Raw genomic sequence first — 25,218 nt, 5'->3', positions numbered from 1 at the left:
GCCCATCAAGTAGTTAGGTAATGCTCATCTGCATTTTTTGATTTTTTTCTGTCTTTTTTGTTATTTTACAATTCTCTGCTGACAGTTTCTCTCAGCTGAATAAAAATAATGTTATACATCTTGACGGACTACACATACATTTATTACAATTTTGGGTTAATCACACAACCATCTCTTACATTTCTACATATTTTCAAAAATGTCGTTCTTCTGGATCCATAATAATAGTATCCTTTTGAAGATAGTACCAGATGTGGTTGCAATCTCAAAACACTTCCTTTGAGCAATTGTCAGTATTACAAGTGTATCTTACCTCCTTAGTCTACTTGTGGAAAACATTTCCATCCGATGCCAGTGTTGCCTAGCAACGTGCTGTGAGTGACGTATGCCTGACCCTACCTTTGACCTTTGGATGGTGCGTATAGTTGAGGGGTCCCCCGCCCTGCTATGTACTTCTGGGGTCGTGGACGAGGGGTAGGTGAATCAGCTGACATCCCACCTTCAGAGAGTAAGTGCCCTTTACCGGTAGTCATGTTGACTATATACATGCAGGCGAGATCATCTTCTATTAACAATTGCTCTCATTGTCAGAAATCCTGAAACTGGCAGGAGCATTTTTATTAACAATTTTTATTAACGATTGCCCTGAAATCCAGAGAACCGTTTATCTATGTACTCCAAGGGCCTGATTCTTTAATAGAGGAGGTCAAACTTGATTTGAGGTCTAAGGACAGAGTAAAGGTCCAAGACAGGTTTTCTGTTCAAATCTTTATTCTCTTACTGAGCAAAAACAAAGTAAATGAAGTGTCATTAATTCTGAAATTGTTTAACTATTAGAGCCTTAATTAACATATTGGACTTGATGAAGCGACCATGATGTGGCGAAACACATGTTGTCCAGGTTTTGTACAGTACAAGAATAAGAGATTTAAACAGAAAACCTGGCTTGAACATTACTCTGTCCTTAAATCTCAACCAAGTCTGATTTAACATTTGTGTTTTGCAGTGGCAAGGGAGAAGGCCCCGCTCACTTTGAGATCGTTTTTGTCTGATTACAAGAGCCTCCGTGTCCACCTGTCACAAGTAGTCCTTAATAGAGGAGGGTAAGGTTTAGGCATTGTTCCTTACCGCACTGGCATGGTTGTACTTTTGTTACATAGTTTGCTTCCATGATTTCTTAGAGCATATTTAACGCATGTGTGTCATTCATATTTCTCCATTACAGAATTATGTTGCCACCCGGCACAGACCGAGCATGTTTCTCAATGCATTCTGAATTACCACATCAAATGCTTGACAGAAATTTGATTAACTGTTATGTTTGCCGTTAGCGACTAGGTCACTAGTACTCGAACTACAACCTACGCATAGAGATTGTAAGTTTGCAATATAACAAAACTCTTTTGTTGTTCTTCACAGAGGTGGGGATCCCTGTCTTCACACCATTACAGTAGGATCTCAATCCGTAGAGATTCTATAGGTCCTGATGAAATGCAATTGATCCAAAGGGACAGAAGAGGCATAAAAAATGTTGACCAGGAATCCAATTTAAGTTAACTCTACATGTATCTTGTACCATAGAATGGCTAGTTATCAGAAGAGACTAGCAACATTATTTCCTGAGGTTTCTCACTTTATGCTTTTTAACCTGACATAGTTTTTCTATCCCCAATTAAAAAGACAGTGAAGCATCTATAGCCAATTTTAATCCACCTTAACATCCACATTTTCAACTTTAGTTACTTGTGCTCACCAATGCACCCAGACCTCTTGGCGAATATTAAGATCTTCGGCAAAGTGGCCCCTCGAGGGGCCCGTTGTGCTTTTCCCCACCTGCCCAATGAGAAGCAAGGCCCAGTGATGAAGCATGGCACATTGAGGTGTGGGTAGGTTTGTGCTCCTATGAGCAGATGCACCTAGTGACTGATTGGTTTCTTGGTATTTAATATATTGCTTGAACCAATATTGAAACAGTATACTCTATTGATTTTCTTATACACCAGTCGAGCCATTGTACGGAAAAATCCAGGCAGGTATTCTGGATAGCTAAAAAGAATATGCAGTAGGCCAATGTATATATAATGAATTTCAGTGGAGGGTATCTGTCAGTCATTCTGAAAACCCAACTATATTTTAATATTTGTTGGCTCGATGAGCACGCAAAAAACAAAGTCCAGGATTCAAACTATGCCCTTGACATTCAGCCAAGGGGGTTGTGAGCCCGGGCAAATAAATCATTCTTCCTTTGACGGAAATTGTAAATAATGTAATATAAAAGATTTTTATTGTGTATTTTTAAAATGCATTAATGTGTCGAAAGTGAACATGTACCAAATGAATCTCACAAAGTGGTGTCTAGCTCTCTCCCAATTAAATGCCTCTATTCTCAGCAAATCCTGGTTTCTGTAATTCTGACTAAACTAGTCCCGTCATTCAATATTGTTCTATGCACAGTATTTCATGTCTGAGATGCTTCTGATTAGGGCTGGGCTCGTTGTGCTAATGAATAGGAAAATCAATTGAGATTTTCTGAATGACCTAGAAACATGCAAATGTTCTCTATTTAAATTAATTAATATGCAAATTGGTCTAGCACATATTCATTCTGAATATACTGAAAACCTGATAGGATTCTACTGTGTTTTTTCTTTTTCTCTATATCTGTACCGGGGAGGCTGTTCTGTTGTGTAGAGAAAATCCTAGAGTTTGATAGTTGCTCATGATCAACAATATATAGTCTACATGGGTGCTGCATGATGGGCTGTATGTTTGATGGAACTAGCCATATTCTCCACTCCACATCACCATTATCCATGCACTATGTCATTTTGTATGTCATTTAACTGGTGTGGGGCATTGCACCTCATGTACCCAGAAAAATTACTGCCAACGAACCGATCTTTGTCTTATACTCGACCCCTTTACAGTGGAGGCATGACCAAAAAGAGGTAGTCCCCATGCCCCACTATTCCACATTGTGTGCATCAACTATAACCAAGTGTAACATCAAGAAATCCCTAATGTCTGTAAATGGCACATCTGCATTCCATTGGAAGATGAAGTACCTGCCTTTCATCAAGCGTGTGGCAACAGGTTAACAACAGGTACATACACAACATATGCTTTACATCTGCTGATCAGTTTTTAACAAATATGCTCTGTTGCTTAGTTGCATTTTGTATGGCATGGTATGTAGCAGAGACTTAGCTGTGAGGCTTATTTAGCCTGAATAAACTGCATTATGTGTTCCTTTCCACCAGAAGTGGTCATTCTTCAGAACTTTCTGAAAAGCTCTATAATTGTAGATCTTTCTCAGTGGATTGGACAACGCATTCTACAACCCAGCGGTCATTGTTAAAAGGAGATTATGTAGCCAGATGACAGTGTGAAATTTAAACTCCTCAGCCTACAAAAGTCAAGCAGGACCCCTATTGGTGTCAGGAGAAGCAAAACGATCAGGTCTACCAATGGCTCTGTGCATCAGAGAAAGATTAATCCCAAAAAGAAAGAGTGATCAACCCTAGTCCATTTTGAAACATTACTTCTACATTCTGGTAGGTTGGCAAGTTGTTTTGAGTCAATATACGTAACTCGTCTTTAATTTACAATTTCAAAAACATTACTAAAGAAATGTCTGCTCCATATCTTCCTGAGTTGTCAAACATTACATGTATGTACATTATTTTGATGTTAATTGGATTTTAATTCAAATGTTGGGTGACTATGGTTTTAGACGTGAACGGTCTGATCAGATAGGGCCTTGAAACAATATCAGAAAATTCAGACATTGCAAAGATAAAATATATATGGGCAGTTAGAGATGTTCCGAATTTCCTTATATACCTCTTTGGAACCGAACAGAAAATGAAACAAGCATTTACAATGCAATGGTTTTGCCTTTGTTAAAGTTAGAGCGATTGGCATTGCTCTTGACATTATTTTTATTTATGTTTTTTTTGTTACATAAATAAATGGCATTGTCATTTACAATGCCACTAGCTTTATCTCTTGCAAATGACACACACCAACACCCACAGAGAGCCCCCCAACACACACAAACCCCCCCCCCACACACACACCCACACAGAGCCCCCCCACACACAGCCACACAAAGCCCCCCCACACACACCCACACAGAGCCCCCCCACACACACACCCACACAGAGCCCCCCACACACTGCGAGCCCCACCCCACACACTGTGGGCTCGCTGCGAGCCCCCCCGCAGGCAACAGAGGCACGAAAACAGGGTCACAAGCAAGCAACAGGGTCACAAGCAAGCAACAGGGTCCCAAGCAAGCAACAGGGTCACAAGCAGGCAACAGAGGCACGAAAACAGGGTCCCAAGCAGGCAACAGAGGCACGAAAACAGGGTCCCAAGCAGGCAACAGTGGCACGAAAAGAGGGTCCCAAGCAGGCAACAGAGGCACGAAAACAGGGTCACAAGCAAGCAACAGGGTCACAAGCAAGCAACAGGGTCACAAGCAAGCAACAGTGGCACGTAAAGAGGGCCACAAGCAGGCAACAGAGGCACGAAAACAGGGTCCCAAGCAGGCAACAGCGGCACGAAAACAGGGTCCCAAGCAGGCAACAGCGGCACGAAAACAGGGTCCCAAGCAGGCAACAGAGGCACGAAAACAGGGTCCCAAGCAGGCAACAGAGGCACGTAAAGAGGGCCACAAGCAGGCAACAGAGGCACGTAAACAGGGTCACAAGCAGGCAACAGAGGCACGAAAACAGGGTCACAAGCAGGCAACAGAGGCACAAAAACAGGGTCACAAGCAGGCAACAGAGGCACGAAAACAGGGTCACAAGCAGGCAACAGAGGCACGAAAACAGGGTCACAAGCAAGCAACAGGGTCACAAGCAAGCAACAGGGTCACAAGCAAGCAACAGGGTCACAAGCAGGCAACAGAGGTACGTAAAGAGGGCCACAAGCAGGCAACAAAGGCACGAAAACAGGGTCCCAAGCAGGCAACAGAGGCACAAGCAGGCAACAGAGGCACAAGCAGGCAACAGAGGCACGAACACAGGGTCACAAGCAGGCAACAGAGGCACGAAAACAGGGTCCCAAGCAGGCAACAGAGGCACATATGGAGGAATTACGATGCCTGCTTAATTAAAAGAGTTTACAATCTAAAATGAGAGCGTGCAATATTGGGAGTACTTCAGGACGTTTGACAGTGCGGGGACACCCGAACTGGTATTAACGTGTATATGGCGTTCACTGCCCCCGGCGAGGCGCGGGGCTACTTTTATATATTTTTTTAAATACGCGCGTCATGTTTTGACTGTGAATGCCATACAAGCAACTAGAGCATTTTCCTTCGTCGAGATGAGCGCTAAATAAAGCTCGTTTAAAGCTTGCTGTGTGGCAAGGGTAACACATTTCCACTTTAAAGACAAGGAAAGTATAAGCTTTGGCCGCGTTTGGGGGGTCTGTGTGAGTGTGTTTTGGTGATAGTAGGAGCAGAAATTGCTGATTGGTCTGTATGTTCATTTACATAGGCGACTGCAGGAAGAAAGTGTTCTGTAAACAACATTGTGTTAGTGCAGTGTCTTTGCCTGCATACATCCGTGTATACAACTTGGTATACTTATATACATATATGTGTATATAAATATATAGCTGCGTGAATGCACTTGTGTATGCATCTCTGTAAGAATATTTGCATATGTGTGCAAATCTGTATGTAGCTGTGTGTGTACATATATGTCTCTGCAACTTTGTATCTGTATGTATGTACAAATGTATGTATCCATGCACACAATTGTGCGTAGCTATAATTTAGCTCTACATGCGTGTATCTGCGTTTCTTAAAGTGTGCGATTGCCTGTGTGTATCTTTTTGTGTGCATGTGGGCTTCAGTTTGCAGTTTGAATTGTTGCATTGCTCTATCTGGGTGTTGTGTGTACCAGTGGAGCGGACGTCATTTTGAAGTAGTGCTTCTCCGTGTGCGTGTTTGTGCTGCTCCGGTGTTTTAGTGTGGGTGTGTGGCGGTGGAGAGTGTGGGCAGATGTGGAACACGGCTAACTTCCGCGTGCTTCACCAGGTGGCAGCGCCCCAGCGCCCACCGCGCTCACCCTAAACACATAGATGGACACAGATCGCGAATCAAGATGCCTGCCTGCTGGTATTATATCACAGCCGATAGTTGGATGTTACGAATGATACAGCTCGCATTCGGTTGTTTAATTCATGTTGCATTACTTTGCTCAGAGCATCGCAAAAAAAAAAGAAAACATAAATCAGTTTCTGGTTCTTGTTTTGTCTACGTGCAATTTGTCATGTTGAATTAGAGGGCTGCTTCTGATCGTCGGGCCTCTTAATTCGCGGGTTTCGGTTTAACAAGTCGCTCGGGCTGGCTGTTGGAAGTTTACACCAAGGGCTGCACCTCACAAAGCCATGGGGCACAGGGGGCGCGCGCAGGGAAGGGCAGGGCTGTGGTCGCTGCACTGGGAGGTGCGGAGGCCATGTGATTGCCAGGCGTTGCTCTAGGATGTGCCCTGCTGTCAGTCCGGGGTGTGCACTGGAAGCTCTCCTATAGGCGCTGCAAGCCCTGGAACGTGCCGTCAGATGTGCACTGTCAGGCCATGGGAGTGCACTGGAAGTTCTTATAGGCACTAGTAGCGCAGGTATGAGCACTGGCGGGCCTGTGCTGGGCGCTGGCTGGTCTGGGATGTGCAGTGAGTGGTGTGCACGCTTGGCCCAGTGCTGTGCATTTGAATCACTTCACTAGAAGGTCTGGGGTGTGCCCGATCTGCCCAGGAACGTGCACTGAAAGACTTTATCGGCGCGGACAGTCCTGGGATATGAAGTGCCAGTCCTGTGATGGGCAGCCTGTGGTGTGCCCATCACCGAAGCCCTGTTATTGGCGCTGACATTCTTTGCATGTGCATGGCAGTCCTGAGACATGCGCTGGCACCCCTATAATGTGCACTCAGGTTCTCTGCCAACCCTGAAAAGTGTAGTGGTGGCACCCCTCAGCTGTACTACGGCAGCCCTGGTTATGCACGATGTGCACGGCGCTTGCTTAGTACTGGAGGATTCGGCGTGCTGGGTGCCGCGGCGCTCCTGGCGTGCCCTCGGTGCCCTGCCATGCCCCGGTGACTGCACTGCAATAAGAGTTGCTATCTCAGTCTCGCTGCTGCTGCAGAGAGCAGCTTTGGAGACCCGGAGATCCATTTCTCCATCCGAGTGAGCAGGCTGCAGCTCGCAGAGCACGCGGCGTTTAAAGATGCATCAAGGCCACCGGGGCCACGAAGAGCTGCCTGATGGGAAAGGCCGGCTCCTCGTCTGCAAATGAAACCGCCATTCTATAGGCGGACTGCAGTTAATTAATTAATATTCAGTCCAATTATATCTGCGTCGCGGTGCTTTTGTTTTGTGCCTGTCTAGTGCGGGACAGAAAGGAAACCCGGGCAGTTCTGAAAAGGGTCTTCATGCCCTGTCAGATAGTGTGAGGGAAAAAGTGGTGAATGGGCAGAAAAGGGGCAACAGGGCTTCTGTAAAAAGGCCATTGAATGCAAACAATTGGGGGCGTGCACTAGGAGAGGGCTGCAGGACATGTTTGGGTGCACAGAATGGGCTGGAAGGTTGACAGGCAATCACTGTCCTTGAAAAAAGGACATTCCCAAGAATTGTAAATCAGGGTGGCGACTGTATGCGTGCCATCTTTACCTCTCCTCCGTGTAAACGTGGGGTGCAATGGTCGGAGGCATGTCAGGAAAGTAAGACTGATCCCTTCTCCTTTAAGCCAGTGGGTGGTAATACATTCACCCAGCAGACAGCACACCGTACGCCCTCCGTAGGAGGAGTACGTGGAAAAAAACAAATAATAAATGCCTTGTACGGATGACTAATAGCAGCACCCACAGTCAAAAGTACACTTTGCACACGCCATATGCAGATAAACAAATGCGCGCCGTTGGCACCTTACGCCCAATTCGCATTCACACTGAAAAAACAAGGAAGTTGGCATTTGCATGTCAAACGAGCAGACGCTGCCAACTACACACACTGTACGGGAACAAAACGAGCAAAATTGACAGTCGTGTGGAGGAAAGAAACAACGGGATCTCGATCGTGCTCATCATTAAAACACGTTTTAATTGGGAAAACATGGCCATCCTGCTTTCAGGAGGCTGTTTTTTTCTAGGCGTGAAAAAATACACTGGCCCATGTTGATTTTTCACATCCCCTTCAGAAAGGGGGGCGTGATTAGGGTAGTTTCGTCCACTTCAGAGTCCGGCATGTTTTCCTTAGTAATTTAAAAGACCACCCCAGGTGTTAATGAGTGGAGCCCTTGATGTCCTCCGGACGGTTGTGGTCGTCATAAGAAGAGCATTTGTTGCCGGACCGGTGCCCTGCAGCAGCTGCAGGGGTTTGCCCCCTCCCGCAATTCTGCATCTACGTTCGAACGACAGCTTTCTCTGACGCGGGGTCAGTGCGCTTCATGGCGTAGCCTAGCGAGTCACACGGACAACTATTAGGGTGAGTGCACGATACCAGAATAGACGCAGCCGAACCCGCTCTGCTCCGCCCCAGCAGCTCTGGGGTCTATGGAGGGGAACAAACGAGCAAAGAGAAAACAAATCATATCAAAGCCGGCCTCGCAGAGCAATCAGAGAAAAAAACGACACTAGATTTATAGAGACAGTCAAGCGTGACTCCTCGCTGTGCCACGGGTCCTCGAAAAGAGGAGAAATCAGCTGACCACAGGTACACAGAGCCTACTAAAACGTCTGGAGAAACAACGCGATCGTCCCACAAATAAGGCGCGCAGAGCGAGAAGCGCCGAGAGGGAGAGACCAGGGGGTGGGGAGTCTGCGGGGAGCGGGCCTGCCCTACAGTGCCGGCAATGCCGGACCAGACACGGGGGCGTTCCCGGCGTCGCGTGACGTCGGCAAAAGCCAAAGAATGTCGGGAACGCCCCCGTGTCTGGTCCGGCATTGACGGACAGGCCCCTCGTCCAATGGCAAGGCTCCGTTTACGGAGCCAGCCAATCAATGACGAGGGCCGACCGAAACCCACACACACAACTCAAGAGGTTTTTTGGCACATGCGCAAAGCGCATGGCCAGTCAAAACCTAAAAAGGAAAGATATTACTGATGAATGCAAGTGCTTTGATACTTTTGTGTTCTATGTATTCTTGAATACTAAAGAACATTTAGGTAACTTGTAGTATAACATTGCTTACCAGAATAACAGGGTCCACGTCTCACCACTGTAATATCTCTCTGCTGTTTACAGGCAGCTCTTCGGAGGTAGCATTCATTTTGGTAAGTGTCTCCATTTGATCCACAAACGGGAATGTAATTGGTGGGACACTGAAACAAGGAGACACAGCAGTTAGTTTTCTTGTGTCTTCAGTGGACTGTAATATGGTCATTCTACAAAAGCACAGTCTAGCAAGAGAAACCAGGCTTGCTTGCAAACATTTGGAGATTGAATTTGCATTTCTAAAGACAGCTTAATTATACTTTGGCTCTAATTTTCTTGATATTTCTAAGCACAATTCCCTTGGTATGTCACACAATTAAATCATAATAAGCTTTAACATTCCCATTTATTTTGCATTTGTCAGGACTCAATATGTACCTCTCATTGATTTGCACAATTCATCAATGGAGTTATTTTTCCTAATTATATTTTAAAGTTTGTAAGGCACGAAAACACTATATGGGAGACAGTTCTGATGTACGAGAACTGTAGAATTCTGTCATGCCTGCTGATTGCACAAACCATTCTCCATACATTTAGCTCCTGTGTTCAAAGAAATGATGATCTATTGTGAATTAATGGATATTTTAAGAGAGTAATAGAATAATAGCACACATACATTATTTATTGCAATTCCAAATAGATAATTTAGGAGATAGACAACATTAGACGTTTGCGTTAATGTGAAAATTATTAATAGAGAGAATGAGAGAACACCCATTTGCTCTGGTAAATATTCCTATTTGTGCTTGCTTTTTGGACCACAAGGTTTTGCATCCCTGCAGTAGACTGTGACCTGAAAAACAGACGTGAGTGTATGGTCTGTTTGCATGAATTGCCTCAGCATCTTCATTGCAACACTATATTGTGGAATTCGCATGACCTAAACCAGGTGATTTGGTAGGTACTGAAAGTTGTGCACAAAAGCCCTCGCTACTAAAAGCATAGGGACAAGAAGAATAATAGATGCAAAGTGTCTTAGGCGTACACAACTATGCATATGCCAGTTAGCGAACTATGACACAAACTGTGATATTCCCATAGTCCATGAAATATGTATCCCCAACATAGATAACCAAAGTAGGCTAATAGGCACTTTAAAGTGCCAACGTTTTTCTTAAATTATTAAATGAGAGTTTAATTAAATCATGGCTGCTAGTGACCAATGAGATAAAAAAAATACATACTAGATACAGTTTGTGGTCAAACATAAAATTCTGCAAACACATTTTTATTTGTACTTTTTGATGAAACATTATCAGAAATTAGGTTCATTTGTGTTGGGTAAACTCTCCAGAAGTTGACGCTCAAATGCTTCACTTGAGGAAAAGCAGGATCATGGGAGAGAGTCATTAAGATGTCTCTAAGAGATGTTGCTAATCACTGGGATTTTATTTTAATTGAAGGGCCATGTCTGGACCATCTTACCTCCAAGGAATGACAGGGAGGCTGGCTAGCTTAATTCACACTTGGAATATCTTTCTTCCTTTTTGCAAGGGGAAACTATCGATTCTGTTGAGATTTCATTTTTACTTTGGTAAGACTTTTTGCATCTTTAGGAAGCCTCCCACAATATGGCTTTTGCGTACATGTACTCTGTGGAATTTGTGCCAGCCTACAACCAAACATCTCAATACTAATACAACATAATTTCACTGCCAAAATTGATGTGTCCTAAGAGGGATTTATTTTCGTGAAGGCTAGTTATGGTTTGTCCATTAACATAGGAGGATCATCCCATAGCTGCTCGATATTTGTTAAAAGAGAAGGAATAGGAATGATATTAGCTGGAAGCAAGTGAATAAAATACTTGAACTTTCATTTTGTAAGGCTTGAATGACGGCTGAATCAGAACTGTTTACTGACTGTCCACTGACCTATCAAGGGTCCACTAGGGTAGTTTTTAGGTCTCGGACTCGCGTCGCACTGCGCAGCAGTGTGGGCGGAGCTCTGAGATTTAATGTTTACTAGGAGGGGGCTTGAACCCTGCCCTTCTTCTCCATTGGCTTGCTTTCTAAATGGAGGCCAGCCATTGGAGGAGAGGGGCATCACTCGTTTCAAGCCACGTCTTTTCCAGATTCGGGGCGTGTTTTTTCTCTTCTTTCTTGTATTCGTTCTCTCCTCCTCCCGTTGACTGGAATTTTACCTTCCAGCCAATGGGAAGGGGAGAGAACGAAAACCACGCCCCGAATCGGAAAATGTCGGTGTTTTGCTGACGCCATTTCAGCCCGACCGCCACCAGAAGAAGTCGTCCTGAGGTGAGTGCTTGCTGCCCTGCCCCCTCATTGCTTGTGCTTGCAGTCCTGCCCCCCCCCCCCTCGTTGCTCGTGCTTGCTATCCTGCCCCTCCTCATGAACTTTAAGCCCGAGGCGCGGGTGCGGCAAGTGCTTGTTTACAGCCTTAAAGAGCTCTCCCAAGAGCCTCGCTCTTGCCGTCGCCTGCGCGTGCACTACTCGCATATCGTTCTCACGGTGGCTGCGTTGCTTTCATGGCAGTGTGGCCAATGCTTGTTACTGCAATATGATTTGCCTTTCACTCTGACCTGTATTTCCGCTGGATTCTGCAGTATTTCTTTTATGTTCATGCCGACCGGCGCGCTGTCTGATTGGCTGATTGAAGAGCTTTCCTCCTTTTACCCTTGGCCGAGTACCGCCCCCTGCCTGTCCGCCATCGTACGAGCAGATCATACTGCAGCTCCACTGGTAGCAAAGATGGAGGCTTTCTGGAGACAGGCCGGACTCAGGTACAGAGGGTGGGGTGTTCCCGGAACAGAGATTGCCCTGACCTATTTGGGGCTTTTAAAATGAGGGGTGGGGGTGCTCTTTCAGTATTTGCCTTTTGGCCCAGTTGCAGGGGTCGTTGGAGGTTCTGTTGTAGGGTTTAGATCCAGAGCAATGACAGTATTCGCTAAAGACATGCGTCTGAGATACGTACTGACCGGGGTGAGTTGGCGATCGATTTCCGGTGGACGTTTACTTACATTTCCGGATTGAATTACCCGGAGTGAGGCAGTTCGGGATTCAGATCGCGAGTGGTGATAAAGAGACATGGTATGGTTGCCGCAGAGAGCTGTCTGGTTTCCAAGTAATATACCTTCTCATCGATGCACTTTTTATTATCCTGGTGTGACAGTTAGCCAACCGCCTACTACCTAGTTTTACCGATTTATTAGAGTTCGCTTTGGCTCCCCTAAACGCTTTTCTTCTTACCTCGTGGTGTTGGCTGTTTGGTGTATCATTCGTCCTCCTGTGCGGTGCTTTTATTGCAAAAGTTCAAGGGCTACTCTCCAGCTCAGCGATACGCTGAATCCTCGCACTTAAAATTCTGTATCACTCTGGCAGCCCTCTTCATTTTGAACAGGCTTGGATCGTACAGAGACTGATGCACAACACTCAAAACCTTTTTGAAGAGGTTGTCACTTTGTTGCTGGTACACAGCATAGCTAATTAGTCTGTGGGGAGGCTGCTCAAATAAAACAGACCTGCTAGGTTACTGCAATTTTTCAATATGTGGAAAAGTAAAGAATCAACACAAACAGGAGGCTTCTGAGCGACTGCAGCAGGATTTTCAGAGTGATGCGTGAAATATTTGAGAGAATGGTAAAGAACTTACATTTTCACTCATTCATCCTCCTAAATATTGCTCTCGGTGATTTAAGCTCTCGGGAGGGCTGCCTGTAAGCTACTTATCACTCCTTAAGTTTACATGTTCTGTGAACGATGAAAGCTTGTACAACTCTGCCCTGCTGGATCAGTGTTGCTGGGAACCGAAAGATTGCATTTACTGACTTCTGAGACAGAGGGAAGCTTGCTTTGCTACTGCCATGCTGTCCCTATCCTGTAACTTAGTGAAGCTTGCACTGCTACTGCCCAATTTGTAACTGCCCATTAACGGAAAAGCTTGTGCTGATGCTACCATAAATATTCCTGTCCTCTGAAGGAGAGCAACTTGCAGTGTTCCTGCCTGATGGTGTAGTTGTTCTATGAAAGGGTTGTTGCCACAGCTGCTTCCGCATCACCTAGAAAAACATGTAGACCTGCATTAGTTACCCAGGCCAGTCAGAAGCTTTTATTGGACACAGGTCAAGACAAGTAGCGTGGTTCTGTGTGTGTGAGTGCGTGGCTCTGTCTGTGTGGGCGTGGCTCTGTCTGTGTGTGTGTGCGTGGCTCTGTGTGTGTGTGTGTGTGTGTGTGTGTGTGTGTGCGTGGCTCTGTCTGTGTGTGTGTGTGCGCGGCTCTGTCTGTGTGTGTGTGAGCGGCTGTGTCTGTGTGTGTGTGTGCGTGGCTCTGTGTGTGTGTGTGTGTGTGTGGCTGTGTGTCCGCGAATACTCTCTACTACTCTCTATAATCTCACCTATTGCCATTGTAAATGACAATACCATTTATTTATGTTTTTAAAAAAAATTAAAATAAATGTCATGAGCAATGCCAATAGCTCTATCTTTAATAATGCAGAGACCATTGCATTGTAAATGCTTATTTTGTTTTTTGAGCACTTTTCTATTCCTGTAAGCTGTGGCTTGGAAACGTTCTGTGCGTCCCAAGAAAGTGTTTTAACTATTCTGTCTGCCTATCAAGTTAACTGGAATCTTGAAGTGGACTGTTACCAGCTTTCAGAGGTAAACTGTATTCAGATGAACTCAGTTTCTAGGTTCGTCATCCTGAAGCTTTGTGCCTCATACCTCCAACATATTGTACAAGTAGAGATGTCCATTGTAGAGCTGTGGTGTAGATTCTGAAAACATGATGCATATGAAGATCACATTTTTCCTTTCCAAAACCTACAAATAGAACCTTTAGATCTGGATCAGAAGAAACTCAAAGGGTAAAGCCATTGGACCTCATGCGATCTGTAGGGAACTTTATTTTGTTGAAAAGAGGATTTGAGATGAACTTTGAGTACTCTGTGTCAGCACTTTTGGTTTACCTGTAGCCACTGAAGCTTTTAAAGAGACACATTTTGCTCTTATAGGAACTTTGACACAGAACAGTTAAGAACTTTATTAACTCTGAAATGCCATAATAGAGCATGTGTATTCAAAGATTCAAATTTTAAAACGGCATACGAAAAATTATATTTTGTTGGTATTGAACGAAGAACTAAATTGAATAAGTAAAGATTTTACAAGTTATCCGAGAAATTAATGTATGAAATATAGAGGTTTCAAATGGGATCCGTTCATGCCTGCTCTTATCTGATACTCCCAAATAGTGGTTACAGCAATAAGGAGTTAAGGTGCTAGCTCATCAAACCATCATCCTATAGGGGTTTCATAGGTCACAATAGCAGTAAGAAATTGAGTTAGTAATAGTGAAGGATAGGGGTCCACAATGTTCTTATAAGTGGGTATACAACAGGCACGTAGCACTTGCCCCTTTCAGGGTGGTAATGGCAAAAAACACAGTTGATGGACAGAATGTAGAACAATGTCATACATTCACCCCAGTACAAGGATCTGGGCCTAAATCCGTCGTTTTTTTGCCCTCCACACCACCCTGGGTTAGACACTGGCTATATGCAAATCAGCTCTGACCCTGTGCCTCATGGGAACAGTCCAGTCCGAACTACCAAGCCATGTCTTTCCCAGACCGGAATCAAGCATCCAAGGACCGGTTTCTGGCAATCATCCAGGCTGATGAAGGCTTCTGTGCAACATGGACTAAAGTAAAAACAAAATGCTATGACATGGTTAATGCTAACAGCGTCATTGCACTTTTAAAAAAAACCTTTAGCCATGTTGGCTGTAAAACATTTTATGAAAATGATATATAGTAATTTGGCATTCAGGGGCAGCAGGTTGTCACTTGTCACAGCCGTGCATGGAGTATTAAATTACACCAGGACTGGCATGTATGCCTTTTAAATTAAGAGCTGCAGAAAACAGTAGTCAATGCCCAATTGCACAAGAGCACACAGTACAGCCACTGTTCACACAATTGCATGAATGGGAGGGCCGGTGGAGGTATTGACAGGATGGGTTGGGTAGATATTTATATTCATTACATGATATTTTGTGCCCACAGCACAGAGCTTTACAGGTGAAACCTAAATTAAAAAGCATTTGCAATGCAGTAGGTCTCGTATTTGCGAGAGTTTAAGCTATTGGCATTGTAAATGACAATGCCTTTTATTTATCTGTTTTGATAAAAAACACATATAAATAAAAGGCATTGTCATTTACAATGCCAATAGGTACAATCATTCCTCAAATATATGTTAACCCGTTGCATGCTTGCGACGGAACCGCTCCATCACAAGCCCCGGGTGAGCTGTGCTTGTGACGGAACGGTTCAGTCACGACCCGCTCGCCGCGCCTGCGCGGCGCGAATTCCGCGCCTGCGCTGACGAAATAATGGGCGGGCGGGTTCGTGACGGAACCGTTCCGTCACAAGCACAGCCCACCCGCGAGCCGTGACGGAGCGGTTCCGTCAGAAGCATGGGGCCGCCGCGCGACCCCCCCCCTTAGCGCTGCGGCGGAATAGCCGCCGCAGCGAAGGGGTTAAGAGGTGTTTAAGGTGGAACCAAACAATAAAAAAAGAAATCTTAAACATACCATCTAATGTAGTTTTTTTTTTAAAACAGATTTTTTTGTCAATAGCACATTTGTATCAGAGTTCTGTAACCCAGAGACTTCTGTATAATAAACGGAATGTATTATGATTTTGAAATGTTCATAAAAAAAATCAAGGAAAAATGAAGAGCAATGCAGGTGAAAAAGGAAAAAACTATATAAAAAACCCTCTCAGCAACCCCCACATCGCACCAACAGCCTCCCAGGAGCAGCACAGCAATAAAACATTCCTCACAGTGAGCGATTTCAGCACACGGAAACACAATAATCCACTGTTTGCACCAACAAATAGAACCTAAACTGGATTGAGGGGCCCAGTTGCGGACACCGGCTTCAGCACCAAGTCTCGATAGTCCGCCCATCACTTCCAAATTTTTAAATGTTTATGCGGGCACCCTCTTGCAGTGAAAATGGGAAGCTCCAAGCCCATGCAAATCTCTAGGCCATTCTTCCATGCGGACAATGGAGGTACCACCGGAGCCTTCCATGCCCTAGCGAGTCTCTCTTTGCCAGAACAAACCCAAGCAACATTAGATGGCGTTTGTAGATGTTGCCCCCAATCCCGTCCATACCATGTAGGAGCACCAGCTTCGGCGAGTGGGGAAGGTCCCAACCCAATACCTCCTAAAGGCCGGCCATCACTCCCCTCTAGAATCGTGTCAAGGATGAACAGTGCCAAATTGCATGCATCAGGGTACCCTCCTCCCGTTCACACCTGAGACACACCTGGGAAGCTATTAGTACCGCTGCCCACAACCAAGACCTTGCGAAATATACCCAATGTAGATATTTAAATTGGACCAGGCGCAGTTGTATCGCTATAGCCGCCCTCCCGCGGGGAAGCTAAGGCCTCCGACCAGTCTTCCTCATCAAGGAGGCTGATGCTCCCTCCCAGACCCCTCTAAGCTTCTGCAGTGTGGGAGAGCAGTGAGTAACCCGAGATTGGTAAATCTTAGAGATCTTGCGATCCTGAAGATCCCCCATGAACGCCTTTGCTTCTATCGGGCTAAAGTCTACCAGTGACTCCAGACCCTCCAGGCAAGGGGAAAGGGCATACAGAAACTGGAGGTATTTATAGAATTGGGTTTTCGGCATGTGGAAGTCCTTCTGTAGATCATAAAAGGACTTAAGGACCGGCCCCCGCATCACATCCCCCAGGGTAGAGATACCAATGCTATCCCAGCCACGGAACACCAACAGAATGGCTAATTGTGGCAGGCGCCCGTTGTTCCACAGTGGGGTCTCCCGTGTGTGTTTATTCCACCACCCCATTATCCGTAGGGCCTGCCGCCAACTTTGAAAAATGACCTTCGTCTGCAACTGCAAGAAATTTAGTAACTTTGCTGAGTATAGTAGTGTGTTCATGGGGAGAGCCCCATACTGTGCCGCTCTACAGCATAGTCCGGGTCATCACTATCCCCATACCATCACTCATTTAGGACAAGGCAGGCCATCACTCCCCTCTAGAATTGTGTCAAGGAAGAACAGTGCCAAATTGCATGCATCAGGGTACCCTCCTCCCGTTCACACCTGAGACACACCTGGGAGGCTGTTAGTGCCACTGTCCACAACCGAGACCATGTGAAATATACCCAATGTAGATATTTAAATTGGACCAGGTGCAGTTGTATCGCTATAGCTGCCCTCCCGCGGGGAAGCTAAGGCCTCCGACCAGTCTTCCTCATCAAGGGGGCTGATGCTCCCTCCCAGAGCCCTCTAAGCTTCTGTAGTGTGGGAGAGCAGTGAGTAACCAGAGATTGGTAAATCTTAGAGATCTTGCGATCCTGAAGATCCCCCATGAACACCTTCGCTTCTATCGGGCTAAACTCTGCCAGTGACTCCAGACCCTCCAGGCTAGAGGAAAGGGCATACAGAAACTGGAGGTATTTATGGAATTGGGTTTTCGGCATGTGGAAGTCCTTCTGTAGATCATAAAAGGACTTAAGGACCAGCCCCCGTATCACATTCCCCAGGATAGAGATACCAATGCTATCCAAGCCACAGAACACCGACAGAATGGCTAATTGTGGCAGGCGCCCGTTGTTCCACAGTGGGGTCTCCCGTGTTAGTTCATTCCACCACCCCATTATCCGTAGGGCCTGCCGCCACTTTGAAAAATGACCTTCATCTCCGACGGCAACACATTTCGTAACTTTGCCGAGTATAGTAGTGTGTTCATGGGGAGAGCCCCATACTGTACCGCTCAACAGCATAGTCCGGGTCGTCCCTATCCCCATACCACCACTCATTTAGGACAAGGAGGTGCAAGGCCATATAGTAGGAAAGAATATCGGAAGTCGCCAGCCCTCCACAGTAAGTAGAGAGGAAACACGTCCGTAGGGCAACTCGCACCGCTCCTCCCACCCATAGAAACTGGCCCAGGGTGGCATTAACTTGTCGGAACCATCTAGGGTAAATTCGATAGGGGTGATTCTGCAGTTGATATGATAGACGGGGGAGCGAGACCATCTTGAATATGGCCGATCTACCATAAATTGACAGAGGCATATAGGACCATGTCTTAAGATCCTCCTGCACGCGTTCCCAAACCGGAGCCAGGTTCCTTTCCCAAGACACGGTAGGTGAGTCCAACAGGAACACTCCCAAATATTCATGCCCCCTGTGACCACTCGAACCGACGGAGTCCAGGAGCCGAGTCCTGACGCATCCCCAAGAACCCACGAGGTGGACTTGTGGTGGTTCATGTAGAGATCCAACGATTCCCCAAAAATCTGCATGATGCGAAGTAATCTTGGCCCGTCTTATCCACATCGGTAAGGAAAAACAAAACGTCATCAGCATATACTGCTGTACGATCCAATAGCCCATGCACCCATTCAAATCCAGACACCTGCACATCGATACGCACCCAAGCGTTCAGGGGTTCCATAGCCAATGAGAACAGGTATGGAGACAGAGGGCAGCCCTGCGGGTGCTCCGTCCAATGGAAAAGGTGGAGGAGATAGAGCCGGAAACGCGCACTGACGCTGTGAGATCAGTTTAGAGCAAAGTCAGAGAGGACAACAAATTTTGCCCCAAAATCCACATGGTTTAGTAACGAAAATAAATGCTCTCACCTAAGGGAATCAAATGTCCTGTCCATATCCGACAGCAATAGCACCGCCCGTTCACCCAATCCTCGAAAGGTTGCGACCGCAACATGCGCCCGTCGAATATTGTGTCGGGTCGCCCTCTGGGGCATAAACCCTGCCTGATCTGGGTGCACTAAAGTAGTAATATGGGGCCGAAGGCGATTGGCAAGCGCCTTGGCCAGAATTTTGGCTTTGACGTTCAGAAGGGAAATAGGGAGGTAGGAAGCGTGTTGATCAGGGGGTCGAATGTAGTTTATAATTAAAAGCCTATCCAACACAATGAAACCGACAGGAGCAAATATGATTACCATGCTGTCCCAATAAATATTAAAAGTTAACTTCTACATTTTTGTTTGCTTGCAGCGTTTACTACAGTCTTTCGAAAAGTGAGTTTTTGTGTAAAAATGCACCTCTCAGTGTGGCTCGAGGATTGTGTTTATTTGCTTGTAAGCAGAACGCTGGATAGTTAAGTAGCTTCTGCGTGCTTTTAGCGAGAGACATCTCCAGTACGAGCGTGTCCTCAAGTGCACCAGGGCTTTTAATATTAATAAAAGTGGATAAGTCATTTGTTGATTCATTCCGGTGGATCTATCCGGCCAACATACCCGGCCAGTATCCTATTTTCATTAGGATACTGAAGCTGGGATGTGATAAGAGGACTAATGTGAGTAGTAGATGGTTATCAAGCCATCTTTAAACATCAAATAGTTACAAGAATTTATGCGGCTGACTAAGGTTCAGCACTTCTATTTCAAAGTAAAAGGAAGTCCTTTGTCTGTGCACACCTTTCCGGAGCTTGCCGCACTTTCACTCTACTGAGGATCAGACAAAGTAGTGAGGGTGAGGACGGTGCACCAGAAACGAAGTCAAAAAAATCTCCAAGTTTATCCAAAATGTCCTTTATTAGATCTCGGCTAGTAACGGGCTGAAAGCGCGTTCTCGCCGAGAACTATAGTGGGCGTCTCAGCAGTCTGAGAACGCCGAAGTGAGACAAGACCTGGCCGCGCGCAGCGTTTCCCCATAGGATAACGTTGTGCGGTCGGCCAGGTCTTGTCTGTACAGCATTGCATGGCAGACCGGATCGCGTCGCGCTCCTCTCTGGAATGCAGGGGGAGTCTGCAGAGGGGCGCGCAGCGCTGTTCACGAGGCGCGCGGCGCTTATAAACAAGCTGGCTGCCTCTTCTCTCACCCGCCCTTCCGACTTTTAAGGGGATTCTGTTAATGTAATTTGTAGGAATTCTTCGACGGTGCTCTGGTAGTCAATGTATTATTTTGATTTAAAACGGATCTCCCTGCGAGTGTCAAAAGGAAGTCCTCGCTCTCCTCCATTTACATTTTGACTTTCTCCGTGTCCACGCACACTACGTACTTAATATGTTAGAGTGAGTTCAGTTTTAAACATGCAGGCAGTCTGTTTGTTGTTAGTCAGTGCCGCCCATGCTTACTTGTTGACTCGGACTATAAAGCTAAAGGCATGGTCTGACGCAGTTATTATGCACACAGCTCTGATGATGCACCTCAGGCACGGGGCTGATGCAGTTATTATTCACACCGGTCTGATGATGCACCTCAGGCAAGGGGCTGATGCAGTTATTATTCACACAGCTCTGATGATGCACCTCAGGCACGGGGCTGACACAGTTATTATTCACATAGCTCTGATGATGCACCTCAGGCACGGGGCTGACAGTTATTATTCACACAGCTCTGATGATGCACCTCAGGCAGGGGCTCACAGCTGTTATTATTCACACAGCTCTGATGATGCACCTGAGGCATGGGGCTGACGCAGTTATTATTCACACAGCTCTGATGATGCACCTCAGGCACGGGGCTGACGCAGTTATTATTCACACAGCTCTGATGATGCTCAGGCAGGGGCTCACAGCTGTTATTATTCACACAGCTCTGATGATGCACCTCAGGCACGGGGCTGACACCATTATTATTCACACAACTCTGATGATGCATCTCAGGCAGGGGCTCACAGCTGTTATTATTCACACAGCTCTGATGATGCACCTGAGGCACGGGGGTGACGCAGTTATTATTCACACAGCTCTGATGCGCTCTCTAATACTCTTTACTAATAACTCTCTCCTACTCACTATCAACTTCTCACTCTACTACTTACTCTGTGTGTGGGTGGAAATGAAATAGGTCTCGGAGGGAGGTCATTTTCCTTTTTGGGACCGACCCTCTGGAACTCCCTTCTTCTTGTTATACGAAAGGAGGAAAACTTTGCCAACTTCAGGAAAAGCATTAAGACCTGGCTTTTCAATAAATAATCTGGTCTCTAGACGTTTCTGCTTTTGTACAGCTCTGGTTCCATAGGCCTGGCGCCGGGAAACCCTTTGTGGGTATCTGTGCGCCTTACAAATGCAATAAATAAATAAATAAATAAATATGCAAGCGAAGAAGCTATTGGCAATGTAAATGACAATGCCATTTAATTATGATTTTAAAAAAAATCATGAGCAATGCCAATAGCTCTACCTTTAATGCTGCAGAGACCATTGCATTGTAAATGCTTGTTCTATAAGTTATTTTTAAAATTCAACCACAGCCAACACATTTCGTTCCATTGGAACTTCGTCAGGGCTTTCTTACGGCGGATAGGCAGAGCCATGCAGCAAATCCCCGTATGAAAGGAAAAAATCAAATGGCATAGAATATCAGCTCACACTCCTCCATTCAAAACTAGAGGTTCACTCAAGTCACCCCAACCTATACTTGGGAGTGGCTGGGCCAATATTGCGGCCTCTTGTCCTCCATGGAGGTTTAATCATAAGGGGAAAAGTTACCCCCAAATAGAATTGGGAACACAGTGGGCCAATGTAGCGGCCTCCCGTTCCTTTTCAAAAGCAAAACGCTCCTCGCAAAAGTATGGCTATTGGGTAGGACATTCAACATAGGAAACAAGCATTGACAAAGTCATTATAACTGGCCTTCCTTAAATGGAAGTGCATTAATTTAAGCCTGATTAAACAGCTTCTACCAAAGTCCTTTTTGTTAATCCCACTAACTCCTAAAACATCAGAATCATGGTTAAGGTAGCATAGATCTTCGACTAAAGGGGTGAAGCTCTTAAATAAACTTTACCAGTATCAAAGAATGAAAGAGAGTGAGCAGGTAATAAAAGAGAGAACTATGCAAAGTGAAATGAAAGCTGGAGAGCTCTATGCAGCAATTTTTTCAACAGAGAGATCTCTAAAGAACGGGCAGCAAAACACAGCATCCATTTCATGAATAATGGTTGAGGGCTAAAAGAAAAATCCGAAATTCTACCCCAAAACTGTGTCTTTGCCTCTGTATCCAATTACCTTACAAATTTAGTGGCTGTCAAGAAGCTGAAAAAACAGCAGCATAGAAGAAACACCACTTGTGGTGTAGTATTAGCACCCAAGCGTTCCTCCCTTAGTACGCACGTGCTGGGAGGAGCATATGTGACAGTACCTGAAAACCATACCAGCTTTAGGGTATGCTCCATCTTTAAAGAAAGACTCACTTGACTCTTGACTAATGGACCCATAGAAGTAACTACAGCAAGGTTTCCCTCATCACATTCACCCATGGTTACACCAGGGACATGCATGTCTATTAGACTGAAATCTGTTTCTAACTATTCAAAAATGATTTTTATTGGCAATTACAGCTTGATTGTGAATGGAACATATGCCATTAGCATGGTACTGCAGCGGAAAGCCCTCTAAAAGGTTCAATCTTTTCAGTTCTCATATATGGTAAACTGTGGTGCAAAATGCTTTAGACAATTGCACAAAACATTTCTTGGCAACGGTGCGATGTGAGATGTGGTAGGTGCAATACCGCAAGCTGCTCCTAGAGGTCACTAGTGAGCAAGTCACCAGCACTGCCAATACCGTAAGCTGGTTCTATAGGTCCCTAGTAAGCAAGGTGCCAGCACTGCCTGTACCGCAGGCTGCTCCTAGAGGTCCCTAGTGAGCCTCAAACCTTTGGTCACATATGGTACTCCCATAATGCATTGCATGCAAGACAGTACCAAGAGTACATTCAAATAGCTATGTCCATATATACAATTAGTAGCTTTAAAATGTGACAAAACAATTATATTAATTCTGATTAGGCTGTACTCTATGTGGAGCTGATGAAGGTTAATTTATAGAAGGTCTAATATAAGTGTGAGATGTGTAGGTGCAGTACCGCACACTGTGCCTAGAGGTCCCTAGTGAGCATCATAAACTTTGAAGATATAGTAAATCCACACTGCCTATAATAAATTGCATGCAAGACAGTACAATAGTACCTTTAACATATACCATTAGTAGCTTTGAACTGTGACAAGATAATTATTTTATTAATTCCGGATTAGGTTGTACTCTATGTGGAGCTGATGAAGGGAAATGTACAGAAGGTCTAATAAAGATGTGTAGGTGCAGTACCTCAAGTTGCACCTAGAGGTCCCTAGTGAGCATCAAACTTTTGGTCACATATGGTACTCCCCTAATGCATTGCATGCAAGACCGTACCACAAGTATATTCAAATAGCTATGGCCATATATACAATTTATAGCTTTGAAAGGTGATAAAACAATTATTATATTAATTCTGATTAGTTTGTACTCGATGTGAAGCTGATGAAGGGAAATTTATAGAAGGTCTCATATAAATGTGAGATGTGTAGGTGCAGTACCGCAAGCTATGTCTAGAGGTCCCTAGTGTGCATCATAAACTTTGAAGATATGGTAAATCCACCCTACCCTTAATGCATTGTATACAAGACAGTACCACAGTACATTCAATATATACAAATAGTAACTTTGAAAGGTGACAAAAGAATTATTACATTAATTCCGAATTAGGTGGAGCTGATGAGGGGAAATTTATAGAAGGTCTAATATAAATGTGAAATGTGCCAGTGAGTAACCACTGCCAATCTTGTATAGGACCAAGTGAGTGTCTTGTCTGAAGGCCTTTAAGAAAATAGTGCCTTTAGGCTGTAATTAAAACCTAGGGAGTAACAACACATGTAATAGGGGGTGTCATCATTCGAGGTTACAAAAAGAGACAGAGAGGTACTAAGGAGGTAGTAGAAAGCCTTATGACAAATAAAAAGCCACCATTGATAAAGGTCAGGGAGAAGAGCCAATTAAAAAGATGGGCTAATAGTAGGCAGAGCTTTAAGCACATATCCTGAAAACAACACGTCTCGAAGAGACAGCACAAGAACTGCCTAGGCGAGACCTAAAAACTGTATGTTAAAAGAATCTGTCACAAGCAAAGAAAGTGAAGAAAACAGAAATAACAAGCACCTGAATACACAGTATAAACATATTTTGTAATCCGAAAAGTAAAGGTTTAACTGTTCTCTTTGTGTAAATTAAAAACGCAGTGCTGGGTCCATACTAGACACATATCTATTATACAAGCGAGATGTTATCCTGTACCAGCCAAACAAAGGTGAACGGCCGCAACTGCGAACTGCAAGAGGTTTGGTGAAAGGGACATAAGGATCCAGGCTAAGGATTCTGTTGACCCTTTGCGCTGCAGGCATGATGGAAGTGCGGACCGCTCTTGTGTTTTCAAAGGTCTTAAGTAAAGGAAGTGACTGTAAACTAGACATCTCGGGAGCAGTGCAACTGAGTATTTGCAACATTCTAATTGTGACTAGGAACAGGTTATAAAAACTAATTTAACAAACTGGTTTTTCTTGCCAAAATAAAACTCACATTGACCTTTTTCAAAGCAAGTCCCTCCGTTTTCTGGCAGATGCAAGGTTGTACTTAAGCTTGTGACGTAATATAAATAAACACACAAACGTGTTCTTACTTTAGAGAACTCTTCGGTCACACTGTACTTTAAACCAAGGATAAACAAGCGCCCCATGCTGTGCTTTCATGTTAATAGAGGCCACGCCCCTTTCTTGACACGAGCTGTGTCTAAAGAAATGTCTGCAGCTGCTATTAAAGTGAAAGCTCAATATGGGGAACTTTTACCCCAAATAGTATTTGTTTGACAAGTTTTGTAAAAGCGCCCTGTGAAAGTGCGCATGGCTCACTGAATGTTGCAGGAAAGCATGTTGTGCCTGCAGTAGGAGAAACTCATTAAAGAAAAAGTGCTTACAAACTAAATAAGATGTACAGTGTAACAACCATAGTAGAAAGGGCCAGTCCTCATGGGAGGTTACAAATGAAGACAAGGAGGTACCAAGGAGGGACTAACAAGCCTATTAACAAATCAGAAGCAAGCATTTATGACGGACAATGACACAAGCCAATGACAAATATGGGCGTAGAGTGGGCGGGGTTTCAAGTCCATACTGCATTACAGCATACCTCGCAGAAAAGCGCATG

The 25,218-nt window shown here is 45.0% G+C and overlaps 1 protein-coding gene across 1 annotated transcript in view; it reads right to left on the bottom strand.

The window, feature by feature from the left end:
- Nucleotides 1-25,218, bottom strand: part of TMEFF1 (transmembrane protein with EGF like and two follistatin like domains 1) — a 712,972-nt gene that overhangs the window by 378,636 nt on the left and 309,118 nt on the right. The window contains exon 3 of the mRNA XM_086965347.1: nucleotides 9,201-9,330. Coding sequence (XP_086821473.1) covers nucleotides 9,201-9,330 — 130 coding nt within the window. The remainder of the gene's footprint in view (nucleotides 1-9,200; nucleotides 9,331-25,218) is intronic.

The sequence above is a fragment of the Lissotriton vulgaris genome, chromosome 4_1 (assembly GCF_964263255.1).
Source record: "Lissotriton vulgaris chromosome 4_1, aLisVul1.2, whole genome shotgun sequence".
NCBI classification, from domain to species: Eukaryota; Metazoa; Chordata; class Amphibia; order Caudata; family Salamandridae; genus Lissotriton; species Lissotriton vulgaris.
The sequence above is the reverse complement of the archived record's forward strand: the minus strand, read 5'-3'. Positions and strand labels throughout refer to the sequence as shown.